Source organism: Polyodon spathula, chromosome 5 (genome assembly GCF_017654505.1).
Source record: "Polyodon spathula isolate WHYD16114869_AA chromosome 5, ASM1765450v1, whole genome shotgun sequence".
Classification (NCBI taxonomy): domain Eukaryota; kingdom Metazoa; phylum Chordata; class Actinopteri; order Acipenseriformes; family Polyodontidae; genus Polyodon; species Polyodon spathula.
In genome coordinates this window covers 17099419-17112665 of record NC_054538.1, presented here as the reverse complement: position 1 = coordinate 17112665, position 13247 = coordinate 17099419, and the positions used below count along the sequence as shown (strand labels likewise).

The window sequence follows — 13247 nt, the reverse complement described above, 5'->3', positions numbered from 1 at the left end:
GAAGTGTAGTGTGAAATGTACTTAATTCTGGGCATTCCTGCAGAAATTCACAAAAACAGGGTGGACACAGTGTAAATGAGGGATCAAAAATATTGTAATGAGATGCACTAAGGCTACGGGCAACTGCGACATTTACAATCGCATCAATTTGTTAAGAATTTTAAAAGCATCTTTTAAACAGGTCGCAATTGTTGCTGGCATTTCCCAGTTCACTTTTTCTTGTGTGTTTCCAGATGTGCTTAATGTATTTGAGACGAACACCCAAGTACCTAATTTTCACTAAAGTCACGGTGTACTTACAAGTCTTGAAAACAAATTTCTATGTTTCTGGTATTCCCAGTATTTTGGTAGCAACAAACTGCACACATGTGCCACTAACCCCTCCAGCTCATTCTGAACATCTGTATAGGACCATGACCTATTGTGTAGGCTACTAAGTAGACTAAGTTAAAAATAATAATAATACAATTAAAATATCATTTAGTTTCAATTTAAAATTATATTTTGCATTGTACACACACACAAACACACACACACACATATATAATATTTTACAGTGGCTCTCAAAAGTATTCACCCCCTTTGGACTTTTCCACACTTTATTGTGTTACAACATGGACTCAAAATGAATTTAAAATTAGGAGTTTTTGCCACTGATCAACACAAAATAAAGTCCATAATGTCAAAGTGAAAAATAAAATCTACAAATTGTTCTAAATTAACTACAAATATAAAACAGAAAATAATTGATTGCATAAGTATTCACCCCCTTTGCTATGATACACCTAAATAAGCTCTGGTGCAACCAATTGTCTTTAGAAGTCACATAATTAGTTGAATGAAGTCCACCTGTGTGCAATTAAGGTGTTTCACATGATTTCATGTTAAATGCACCTGTCTCTGGGAGGTCCCACAGTTGGTCAGTACATTTCCTAACAAAAACTACATCATGAAGACGAAGGAACATTTAAAGCAAATCCGGAATAAGGTTCTTCAAAAGCACCAATCAGGGGTAGGATATAAGAACACTTCCAAGGCATTGACTATCCCCCGGAGCACAGTAAAGTCCATTATTAAGATATGGAAAGAATATGGCACAACTGTGAATCTGTCTAGATCAGGCCGTCCTCAAAAACTGAGTATCCGGGCGAGAAGGGCACCAGTCAGGGAGGCCACCAAGAGGCCTATGGCAACTCTAAAGGAGTTACAGTCTTGCAAGGGTGAGCTGGGAGACTACGGCAACAATAGTCCGGGTGCTTCACAAAACTGGCCTTTATGGGAGAGTGGAAAAAAGAAAGCCATTGTTGAAGAAAACATCAAATCTTGGCTAGAGTTTACCAAAAGGCATATGGGAGACTCTGAGACCAAGTGGAAGAAGATTCTATGGTCTGATGAGACCAAAATAGAGTTGTTTGGCCTCAATGCTAAGCGCTATGTTTGGTGCAAGCCTAACACCACACATCATCCTGAGAACACCATCAATGCCGTGAAGCATGGTGGTGCAACATCATGCTATGGGGATGCTTCTCTGCATCAGGGCCTGGAAAGCTCGTGAAGATAGAGGGCAAAATGGATGCAGCAAAGTACAGAGAAATCCTGAAGGAAAACCTGCTGAAATCTGCAGACCTGGGACTTGGGAGAAGATCTCCTTCAGCAATGACCCCAAACATACAGCCAAAACCACACTGGAGTGGCTTAAAAACAAAAGGGTCAATGTCCTGGAGTGGCCCAGTCAAAGCCTGGACCTCAATCCAATTGAGAATATGTGGAAAGAGTTGAAAATTGTTGTTCACCAAAGGTCCCCATCCAACTTGACTGAGCTTGAGCAATTTTGCAAAGAAGAAAGGGCAAAAATTGCAGCGTCCAGATGTGCAAAGCTGGTAGAGACTTATCCAAATAGACTCATGGCTGTAATCAGTGGCAAAAACTCTAAATTAAATCCATCTTGATTCCATGTTGTAACACAATAAAATGTGGAAAAGTCCAAGAGGGTGAATCCTTTTGAGAGCCACTGTATGCATATATATCACATACACGCAGCACAAAAATTGATAAAATGAAGACGGATCAGAATGCACTGTACAGATGACGTTTACATTTAACAAAAACAATGTTATTTTGATTCTTGCACCCTTGCACATATAGACTTTATTCTTCAGGCACACACTGCTGCAGCCAAACACAACTCAACTGCCGCTATTTTATTTGAAAATACTCTCGCTAGAGATGTCGCTAAGATGACACAAATAATGTTTAAATTAGTATATTGCCGCTCTTTTCATGAACATGTTTTTTCTTAGTACGTACGACAAAATGTGCAGTTTGTGAATTGTCGTCTGGTCCATCTGGTTCGGTATGTTTGCGCTGCGACTGGTCCATCTTAGTACATTTACCCCTAAGTCTTTTAAATGTTTCTGAAAATGACAAAACTCTCAGTCAAATACATCCCAGTTGCTACAAATTCCAATTTCCTGTTCAAATCTATATTTTTATCACTGGGGCTTCTCTAAAACAACATTACATTGTTGTTCGTTTTTAAAATGCTCAAACAAAGACTTTAGAGTGATAGTTTAGTTAGTGCTAGTAAGATGAAAGGACATTGATACATATGTAGTAAACTATGGAAAACAACCTGCAGGTGGTATCATCTCAAACTGCAGTGACACCGTACCTTGACTAGATTCAGTATAATTATTGGAGACCCGAACCTCTGAAGCATCTGGTCAAAGTGGAGTGCTGCTACGTGGGCGTAGGGGTCTGCTTGGTCCACTGCAAAAGAAAACAGATGAAAGGAACTAGTCACCTACTGTAGCAGACTCAAGGGGACACACTCGACAAATCATAATGCCAATTCTGCACACATACTGTACACCTTCATTTTAATTTGCAATAGTTGTGATGTGTTGGTTGCCTGGGAATAATGCCCTTCAAGCCCAGGCTTAATGCACATTGTCTTTTTATGTAACTGGATCAAAGCAGTAAGGCGACACCTTTGCTGTGAAATCATAGTATGTGTCAAGAGGAAACTAACCTGGTTAAATATAGGTCTTAATCCATTCATGCTGCTTTTGTTCATTATAGCTTCCAACAAATGGGAGTCATGACTCTGCTATCCAGAGATTGCTAACTTTGTATACTGTATGATATATATATATATATATATATATATATATATATATATATATATATATATATATATATATATATATATTATATATGCTTTTAATTGTATAAACTTGTCTATAAACACTTAATATTTCACTATATGATACATGCACTTATATAAGCTGACAATCATAAGTGAACTGCATTCAAAAATTGAATTTTTAAATGAAAATGTAAATCTTGTCTATTTCAATGAAATGGTCACCCAAAGCAAGGGGATTTCAGTCTGAAATCCAAGTCAGTTAAAAGTCTGAAATGTGTATAACACGGTGTTAGAACACTGGCCTAAGTATAAAAGTGTCTTTGTTAGGTATTCTCTGAGTTAACTAGCATGTTACCTAATTAACCTTTTGTCACCAATTATTGTTAACAGGTGAGGGTCCATGATTACTATAAATATAGGTAGCATAGGCACAAGTTTGTCATTCCTGAATGCAAGGGAGCAGAAAATGGCAAAATACGCTCAGTTAAGCAAAGTAGCAGGTCTGCAGTAGCAAAGGGGCTGAATACCTATGCAACTGAGATTAATCTGTTTTTCTCTGTAAATCTTATTTATATTCTATATGCATTTTTCAACTTTATCTATGTGCAGTAGTTTGTGTAGATTTTACACGTAAAGTCTAATTTGAAAATGTCGTAGCATACGCTCAGGTGCCAACAGTGTGAAAACTTTGCAGGGAGATGAATATTTCTGCAAACCACTGTATACTGGTGTACGGGGTATAAATGGGGCATGTAGCAGAGGTGACTGAAAATGTTTATTTGTATTTAGGCACAGGGATTGCACAATCACTTCACATGCAGATAAAATGTGTAGTAGTTATGTGGGCACAGGGATTGCACAAATTACTTCACGTGCTGGGATTCAAGTGAATAATTAAAAAGCAATTGAATCCCAGCACAGCTGTATATATAGAGGCACGAATCACTCACTCGGGGTTGTTATGTTTAGGGAAAAAGAACAGGAGAGAGAAGGAGAAGTAAGATCAGTCTAAAAACTAATGCAATTGCTACTCGTGCCGACATAGCTCAGCACGATACTTGTGTGTTTAGTGGTTATCGTGTTTTGTCTGTCTGTTTTAGCCATAGTGCCATTTTGTTTGTGCCAATGTTTGTGTGTTAAGCCATGCAAGTGGCACTTTAAACAATGTACTGACTGTGTTGATTCTCTTCCTGGTCTGACGTCATCACCAGGTAGCCTGTGCACACAATTATACAAAGACAAGCTATTTTGTGGATGAGTTTCAGTATTGGCGAACTATAATAATATGCATTGGTTTTAGAAGCCTGCTTCTAAGAGGGCCAGTGAGGAATGTGAGCATGGAAACCATGAAAGTATGAAGCCTTCAAAAATGTGCCATCATTAAGAAACCAAGCATCCTTCCCTGAAGGACAAACCAATATTTTTTATTTCCCCAGAGGAAGTTAGCAAATCTGCAATAAACAACAGGATGCTATTAGATGCAAACAGCGTGAATACTAAACCTTTTTGTGCATCCTGCATGGTGGCTTAAGGATAGCAAAAAGCGGTAAACCCTGTGACAGAAATATGATGAGTTCTGGTCGGAAATCTCCCGAATGGGGAAGTCTTTGGACGGGCTGGACTGACAGTTCATTTCCTGGGTCGGGATGTCGGTCAGCCTGGAAGGAGAGACTCCGTTGCAGGAACGTATTGACCTGGAAGGTAAACGAGGTAGCAGCTGTAAGCAACAAAGACAGCTGCAGTCGCTTACCAAGGGGTCATGCGTGATAGCATAAAGGGGGCGGAGAATCATAAATTTTTTCCTTCACTTGGTTTATAGTGAGAAACTGGAAGGACCATGCGAGATGCACAGAAAGCATTGTAAAAGTATTTTGTGAGCGTTTGTTTGTTTTTTGTGTTGTTAGTAATTGTCTTGTTTGTTAAATCACTAGAAGGCTACATGAATCCAGAGCTGTCGCCACGGGCCAGCACAAAACCGGATTAACACTGCACTACAGTCACAGTTAACATTATTATCACCACTTGTTCACCAATATAGCACATATTATATTGTACTTCACCACAAGCAATGAGAGCACTCACTTTGGACCTGTGATCGTGTGTGTGTCTAATTGTGTGTGTTTAGTACTGTGCTTATTGTTTACGGAACTGCAACCCTTTTCGCTACTGTGCAATACACATTGTTGTGTATTGCCAGTTCATTATTATTTACTGGCTGGTCATCAGACAATTGGATTAATAACCATTAACCAAACCGTTGCACATGTACTTTGTTGTCTGTTTGCTCTTGGGATTACTGCACCAGCACTGCACCTGCTATACACCTGCTACTAATTGCCACTTTGCCACAGCCCCAGACCGTTGCTGAATCACTATAGCGCCATGTGCTGCCGATATAGCAACCATTATGCTGGGAACTGATTCTGCAAGTAAAGTAAAAGTTACATAACCCTTTCAAATGATTCAGTTGCACTGCGCATTCATGAAATGGCTGCTGACTTTCATAAATACCTTTACATGCAGTTGAAAAACAGTGATGTTTTTTGCTATCCTACTTGATGAATCAACGGATGCATCAGGGGGCTGCACAGCTCTTAGTTTTTGTAATATACATTTGCGACAGATCTGTGCAAGAAGATGTATTGTTTTAATGTCCACTTTCAAGTCAAGCTACTGTGGGAAGCATTCATGACACTGTTTCTGTAGCAGTTAAAGATGTTGTGCTGGACTGTGAGTGGTGTATTGGTGTATGTACTGATGTTACCAGAGCTATGACGGGAAAGAACAGTGGTCTGGTGACTTGGGGCCACGTTTCAAATCGAATTAGACAACTTATCTGAGCACTTTATGTAGGCTTTTTTCTTTGCTGATCATAGCTGGGGATTTTTTTTTGTTATTTTACTTGGGTCAAGTTATGCATTTATAATAAGGAAGATTAAATAGTATTCCTTTCTGAGTGTACATTACATCTTTTCATCTACAATCGGAAACACAGTGGGGGTGAAACGGCTAGTTATTATTTATTTATTTACTTATTTTTTAATACCATGTGAGTGGAGCATGCCTATTTTGTCTGGAGTGGGGAAGCGGAGAGGAAATCACGAGTGGGAATTACAAGCAGTAGAGCAAAATGGAAGAGTGAGCAGAGGATATTATGAGCAGAACGTTGTCAGCGCTCCGCTCACATTCTCTGTTTGCAATCAAAAGCAAATACCGACTCAGTGCTAAACATGATCTGCGAATATGTATTACCAGCATAGAGCCTCGTCTGAAAAGCAGGCACACCCATCACACTGCAAAGGTTGGATATATTGTGTTTTTGCATTTTAATGTTTTTTGAAAATGTGTAGATTACTAAATTAGTCTTTGACTTCCAATACACCTTTAAAGTATGTGATTCAAAGGATTTGAAATCATAAATGTGTGTAAAAATATAGCTGTGTATGTTTAAATTTTACTTGCATGGAAACTGGGGGACACAAGTTGTTAACCCTCAGAAAAAGGGAGTCCCAAACGTTTGAGAATCCGATATAGAGCCACTAGTTAGGGCTGAGTAGGCACTTTAATGTTAAACCCCAATTTTTGTACTTTAATAACTTCAACCCTGTTCAATCAAAATATTGTATGTTTGGTCTCATGGGTTACATCTCTTATTGTGGACCATTTCATACTACTAGGCTGTGTCAATTCCAAGATCCAGATAGTGAAAAAATGAAAATACATTTTGCATAAACACGGATTTGTTTCAAAACTAAATTTCCGAGACCTATAAAAGTCAATTGATGTGCGTGGAATGGAAAATGTACGTATTAATGTATGATTTCTCATTAGCTGGTATTGGTCAGTAGCATGGTGTCCTTATTGAACCACAACGAGAACGCAACAGTGTAAGTTTTACATTAGTAGCTCATTGGGCACACTCAATGTTATTTACATTTTAAATAGTGAGCAGATTGATTTGTTGATTCTTTGAGCAGTACTGTTCCTTGGGATAACAAAATAATGAGCTCAAGTCATGTGATTTCATAATAAAAAAGCCAGGTACTCAGTGTTTGGTATTTGAGTTAAAATTGCCAACATCAGTTGATTAAGAATCTCTATAAATAGCCACTTAAAATGACATGATTTTAATTAATGCAAGAATAGTGGAAGATATGACCATGCTCCGCTTGAGTAATGAAAATCGCCTGGTTGCTATCGGCATGATTGAAGGCGGCCTGTCTGTGAGAGACGCTGCCCGGAGAATGAGATGTTCTGCTTCAACAATCAGCAGACTAGTCCAGAGAAACCAGGAAACCGGCTCTGTAAGGACAGGCTATGTACTGGAAGGCAGAGGGTCACCACACTGCCCCACATCTGTCACATCCGACTGATCCATCTGCGTAATTGTTTTCAGACTGCAGTGGCTACAGCAAGAGAAATTCCAGGAAAATGTAACCTGCACATCAGAAGAATGACTGTAGTTCACTGTCTGCATGAAAATGATTTGCATGCTCAGAGGCCATTCAGGGAGTAACATGCTGACAACTGAGAGACAAAATTGAGTCTTCTGTGGGCCAAAGAACATCTGAGGTGGCGGCAGAGAGAGTGGTGGAGTATTTTATTCACTGATGAATGCAGCTTTGCCCATGACAGACCTGACATAAGACAACATGTGTGGAGATGCCATGGTGAACATTATGCTGACTGTTGTGTTGTTCAAGCCATCTGGTGGGGCGGTGGAAGTGTGATGATGTGTGGAGGAATCTCCTTCAATTTGGTGAAAATTGAGGGCAACCTTACTGCTCAGCGATACAATGAGGCAACAGTTTTCTGGAATCGTCGATTTTCCAGCAGGACAATGCAAGACCAACTTTTTCTCTTGACCCAAGTCCAACAGAACATCTGTGGGACCAAATCGCCAGTGCCATCCACAGGAGACAACTGCCAACCTTCACCAAATGGCTGCATCCCACATCCATAGTCTATCCATACGTTGATCAGGTCTATGCGTCAACGCTGCCACGACTGTGTTAATTCTCAGGGAGGTCATACCCGATATTAACTTTGTAAAGTCTTAATTTTGACAGTGTCACGTGTTATACTGACAACTTATGATTCTTTGATCTGTATTTCTGTTCACATTTTCTGTGATATCTATGTTTAAAATATTTGATTAAATCCATTAGACCTGAGTGTTGTACTTCTTTTGTGCATCAGTATATAAAATGTAAAAGATCACTTCCACAGAAAATTCTTCATTGTAAATAAAACAAGAATAAAAAAACTATTTTAAGGATGCTAAGAGTTCAGAGCTTATCACATTGGACAGGATGGTGCCTATTACGAAGTGTGTCAGTGGCATCTGGCTACCTTCACTGATTATCCTGAAAGCCTAAATTAAACACATGTTAATTTTGTTCTTTTTTTTTCAACTTACATCTAATGGGTGGTTTGGGCATCATGGTGGAAATGTCCTGAGACCAATACAGAGGGACAGATCCTCGGACTTGGACATAAGAAGAGTAACTCCCAGCAGTGAAGGACATCACTGAGGCATCATGGATTATCTGTTCTGTTTCTACTTCATTGGCAACGTCCCCCTGCACAAAAAAATAGCATGTTAAACTCCCACTCTACGACTTGAACTGTGCGAGTTGAAAACATGAGGAGAAATTGAGCAACATTGTTTTTAAAATGCATTTTGTTGATCACCTTTGTTTGAGTAGCTGTTACATATTACGCTGTTCATTTACCCTAACCACGCTCTTGTTATTTAGCAATCATATTTAAAAAAGGACTCAAATCGCAAACTAAGAAAGCACACTTTATGAAGTGTGACCTTCTATTAGTGCTAATGCCAAGAAATAAAAGCCAGCCAAATTTCAATCAAACCAATTGATGGCCAGCACAGTACTATACTGTACCTCGCAGTTGGCTCCTCTCTTCAAGAAACGTGTTCCAGCAAATTTGCTTGATCTTCTGGCAATCAGTGTGACGTGAACTGGTCGACCATATATCAGCAGCTCTTAGGTGTTAATGTTAAGGTTGCGAAACAATTGAGGAATCACAAAGCATTCTGTACCCGGAATTTAACCAAAACACGGTGGGATTTGTATCATTTGTGTAAACGCCTGGCTGTTTTGTTTTAGTTGTTTTTCGCTTTATATGAAGCAACTTGTGGTTACCACATGCCATTTTTAATTTCCATCTTTTTAAAATGTGAATTACAATATAAATGGCTTCAGTTGTAATAACACTGTTTTCTTTGTTCAGCATTGCTCAAATGCTGTTTGCCATTTATGTTTAATGTCTGTTTTTATTAAGAGATTTATTTAATGGAGCAATAATTTCTAGTTTGAGCTTGTATGTATTGTTTTTTTTTTTTCTCAAAAGATAAAAACAGAGCACATAGAATCTAATATACTGATATTCAGAACACTGACATACTAGACTGTAATCCAGACCAGTCACTGGTGGTTTCATTCGCTAAAAACAGAAAAGCAGCTAAACAAAAGTATCCTAAGTAAATCCTAAATATTTACTAATTTCCATGCAAAATGTTTATAAAACAGTAGAATTATAAAAAAAGATACTGGACTGCCCACAGAATCCATGAATGACATACAGAAGCCAGTCTGGATGCACGTTATCTTTGATTCTTTCCAGTAGCTGAACATTCCACACATACTTTGCGTAGGGTTCGTTGCTGATGCCATAAACCACTGAAAAACAAAACAACCTGAAGGTTAAGTCATGGAGTGCACAATATACAATATGCAACAACCCTGGCCTTTCATAAACTTCCGTGTGTTTTTTTTTTTTTTCTTAAAAGGTCACTCAAATACTCTCTTTTAAACACAAATGAACCTGACAATCCTACAATAACAAATTGCATAGTTTTTGGGGTATCCTGGGCTTCTAAATAAACTAACAAATACTGTATAACGCAGGATTACATAGTCTACTGTGTTGAGTAAGGTTGCTTTTCCTATACTGCATTAGGCATCTGCATCTTTGAGTGGAGTTATTCTTCCTGGGGCTTTTTAAAGGTCTGCTGTGTAAACAGAGACAACAAATTTTAATTAAAGGCTTTTATAATATGGACCTTGTTTTTTCCCCTGATCTTTTGAGTTCTAAAAAAAAAGGATCTGTTAGTCTCTCAAAATGCCAAAGTAATGCACCCCAACCTTGTGTAGGCAAACCTTCATCTTCAAAGATATCAAAGCTGTCCTGACGACTCTGTGTTAAGACCTCCTCCGTCTTCAGCATCTCACTGGGCATCTTCAGGACTGTGAGATTGTACTGCAGGGAATGGCTCAAGTCATAGCTGTAGCTACAATTTCAAACCAAATGACCATCAGATCAATATGAAGACAAGCTCCTGAATAAACAGGCCACTAGCTGTATATATGATTCTATAGGAATTTTCACACAGAGGAGTTATGACGGTTCACAACCGCCACTGAAGCGGCTTATAGATCTGTGTGAATCGCCTATGCCGACACAGAACGGTCATGTTTTATGTTTGTGAGGTGGTTCAGAGAAGGGACTGAACCGTTATAACTGCCTGTGTGAAATTCTATACCGCCACTGAAGTGCTATAGTGGGTGTGGTTTCAAAGTCAACGTGCACGTCATTATAGCGTAGTGAGGTAAGGGGTGTGCATGCCTGCAGTGCTGAGGCACAGCCACGGAACATCTGGGAGTGCAGTGTCATAGTGCCGGTACATCTAATTAAAAAGCTCGTAAAATGCTTTCTTTTTAAAATCTCAACCCAGTTGTATTTAGTCTGCAAGTTGTTGTGTGTGCGTTAAAGAGAGACAGTCCGCTGCCACGTTTGTAGCCTACTTTAAATTACTTTGCGGTTTCAGCTTGAGTGCCGTAAAATAACACTGGCTGCAAGATACAAGCAACTTCTTACACTACTTGCTTTGATTAAATGAGTAGTACACAATAAAATATGAAAGCTGAACATTAATTTCAACAAAGAACAACGACAACTTTTTAATGAAATATATATTGTAGCCTACTTCAATAGGAATTAGCCTGCTACAGTGGCTTGCGAAAGTATTGACCCCCCTTGGCATTTTTCCTATTTTGTTGCCTTACAACCTGGAATTAAAATTGATTTTTTGGGGGTTTGTATCATTTGATTTACACAACATGCCTACCACTTTGAAGATGCAAAATATTTTTTATTGTGAAACAAACAAGAAATAAGACAAAAAAACAGAAAACTTGAGCATGCATAAGTATTCACCCCCCCAAAGTCAATACTTTGTAGAGCCACCTTTTGCAGCAATTACAGCTGCAAGTCTGTATTTTAAGTTATGTATCTATAAGCTTGGCACATCTAGCCACTGGGATTTTTGCCCATTCTTCAGGGCAAAACTGCTCCAGCTCCTTCAAGTTGGATGGGTTCTGCTGGTGTACAGCAATCTTTAAGTCATACCACAGATTCGCAATTGGATTGAGGTCTGGGCTTTGACTAGGCCATTCCAAAACATTTAAATGTTTCCCCTTAAACCACTCGAGTGTTGCTTTTTTCTTAGGGTCATTGTCCTGCTGGAAGGTGAACCTCCGTCCCAGTCTGAAATCTCTGGAAGACTGAAACAGGTTTCCCTCAAGAATTTCCCTGTATTCAGCGCCATCCATCATTCCTTCAATTCTGACCAGTTTCCCAGTCCCTGCCAATGAAAAACATCCCCACAGCATGATGCTGCCACCACCATGCTTCACTTTGGGGATGGTGTTCTCGGGGTGATGAGAGGTGTTGGGTTTGCGCCAGACATAGCGTTTTCCTTGATGGCCAAAAAGCTCAATTTTAGTCTCATCTGACCAGAGTACCTTCTTCCATATGTTTGGGGAGTCTCCCACATGCCTTTTGGTGAACACCAAACGTGTTTGCTTATTTTTTTCTTTAAGCAATGGCTTTTTTCTGGCCACTCTTCCGTAAAGCCCAGCTCTGTGGAGTGTACGGCTTAAAGTGGTCCTATGGACAGATACTCCAATCTCCGCTGTGGAGCTTTGCAGCTCCTTCAGGGTTATCTTTGGTCTCTTTGTTGCCTCTCTGATTAATAGCCCTCCTTGCCTGGTCCGTGAGTTTTGGTGGGCGGCCCTCTCTTGCCAGGTTTGTTGTGGTGCCATATTCTTTCCATTTTTTAATAATGGCTTTAATGGTGCTCCGTGGGATGTTCAAAGTATTGGATATTTTTTTATAACCCAACCCTGATCTGTACTTCTCCACAACTTTGTCCCTGACCTGTTTGGAGAGCTCCTTGGTCTTCATGGTGCCGCTTGCTTGGTGGTGCCCCTTGTTTAGTGGTGCTGCAGACTCTGGGCCCTTTCAGAACAGGTGTATATATACCGAGATCATGTGACAGATCAGGTGACACTTAGATTGCACACAGGTGGACTTTATTTAACTAATTATGTGACTTCTGAAGGTAACTGGTTGCACCAGATCTTATTTAGAGGCTTAATAGCAAAGGGGGTGAATACATATGCATGCACCACTTTTCCGTTATTTATTTTTTAGAATTTTTTTAAACAAGTTATTTTTTTCATTTCACTTCACCAATTTGGACTATTTTGTGTATGTCCATTACATGAAATCCAAATAAAAATCCATTTTAATTCCAGGTTGTAAGGCAACAAAATAGGAAAAATTCCAAGGGGGGTCAATACTTTCGCAACCCACTGTATATTATATTAAACCAAAACAATAAAAAAAATTACGATCTGGTTCTCTCATGCCTTTTTCAAGGAATAAAATTTAATTAATAGAGAATAAAAACATACTAAGTTAACAACTACCTAGCCTAAGTTTAATTAAGCGTTTTTGTAATCTACCAGTGGCTTCTGTTGCATTCACATCGCTGATAATAGTGCAGACCGTGGGTCAAACTAATGTTGTTGGGTTGAGTTTTTTGTTTTTTAAAATAATTTAAATGCAAAACCATAACAAAACATGTATACAGGCGTTTTAAAATTATTTTTTAATTATTTGTCCTGCGGTTACCTTTAATTAATTTCTCTGCATACATTACATACGTGATTGTAAACATCTAACGCAAGTACATACAATACTCTTTCAAATAAATATCTTATGGTTTTGA

At 39.0% G+C, this 13247-nt stretch overlaps 1 protein-coding gene across 2 annotated transcripts in view; it reads right to left on the bottom strand.

Moving 5' to 3' along the window:
- The window catches only part of fig4a (FIG4 phosphoinositide 5-phosphatase a), an 81556-nt gene that overhangs the window by 62086 nt on the left and 6223 nt on the right, over window positions 1-13247 (bottom strand). For both annotated transcript variants that reach the window (XM_041249908.1, XM_041249907.1), the window contains exons 7-11: window positions 10318-10463; window positions 9724-9852; window positions 9055-9155; window positions 8568-8730; window positions 2672-2769 (exon numbers count right to left, since the gene is read on the bottom strand). In XM_041249908.1, the coding sequence (XP_041105842.1) occupies window positions 2672-2769; window positions 8568-8730; window positions 9055-9155; window positions 9724-9852; window positions 10318-10463 (637 nt within the window). The remainder of the gene's footprint in view (window positions 1-2671; window positions 2770-8567; window positions 8731-9054; window positions 9156-9723; window positions 9853-10317; window positions 10464-13247) is intronic.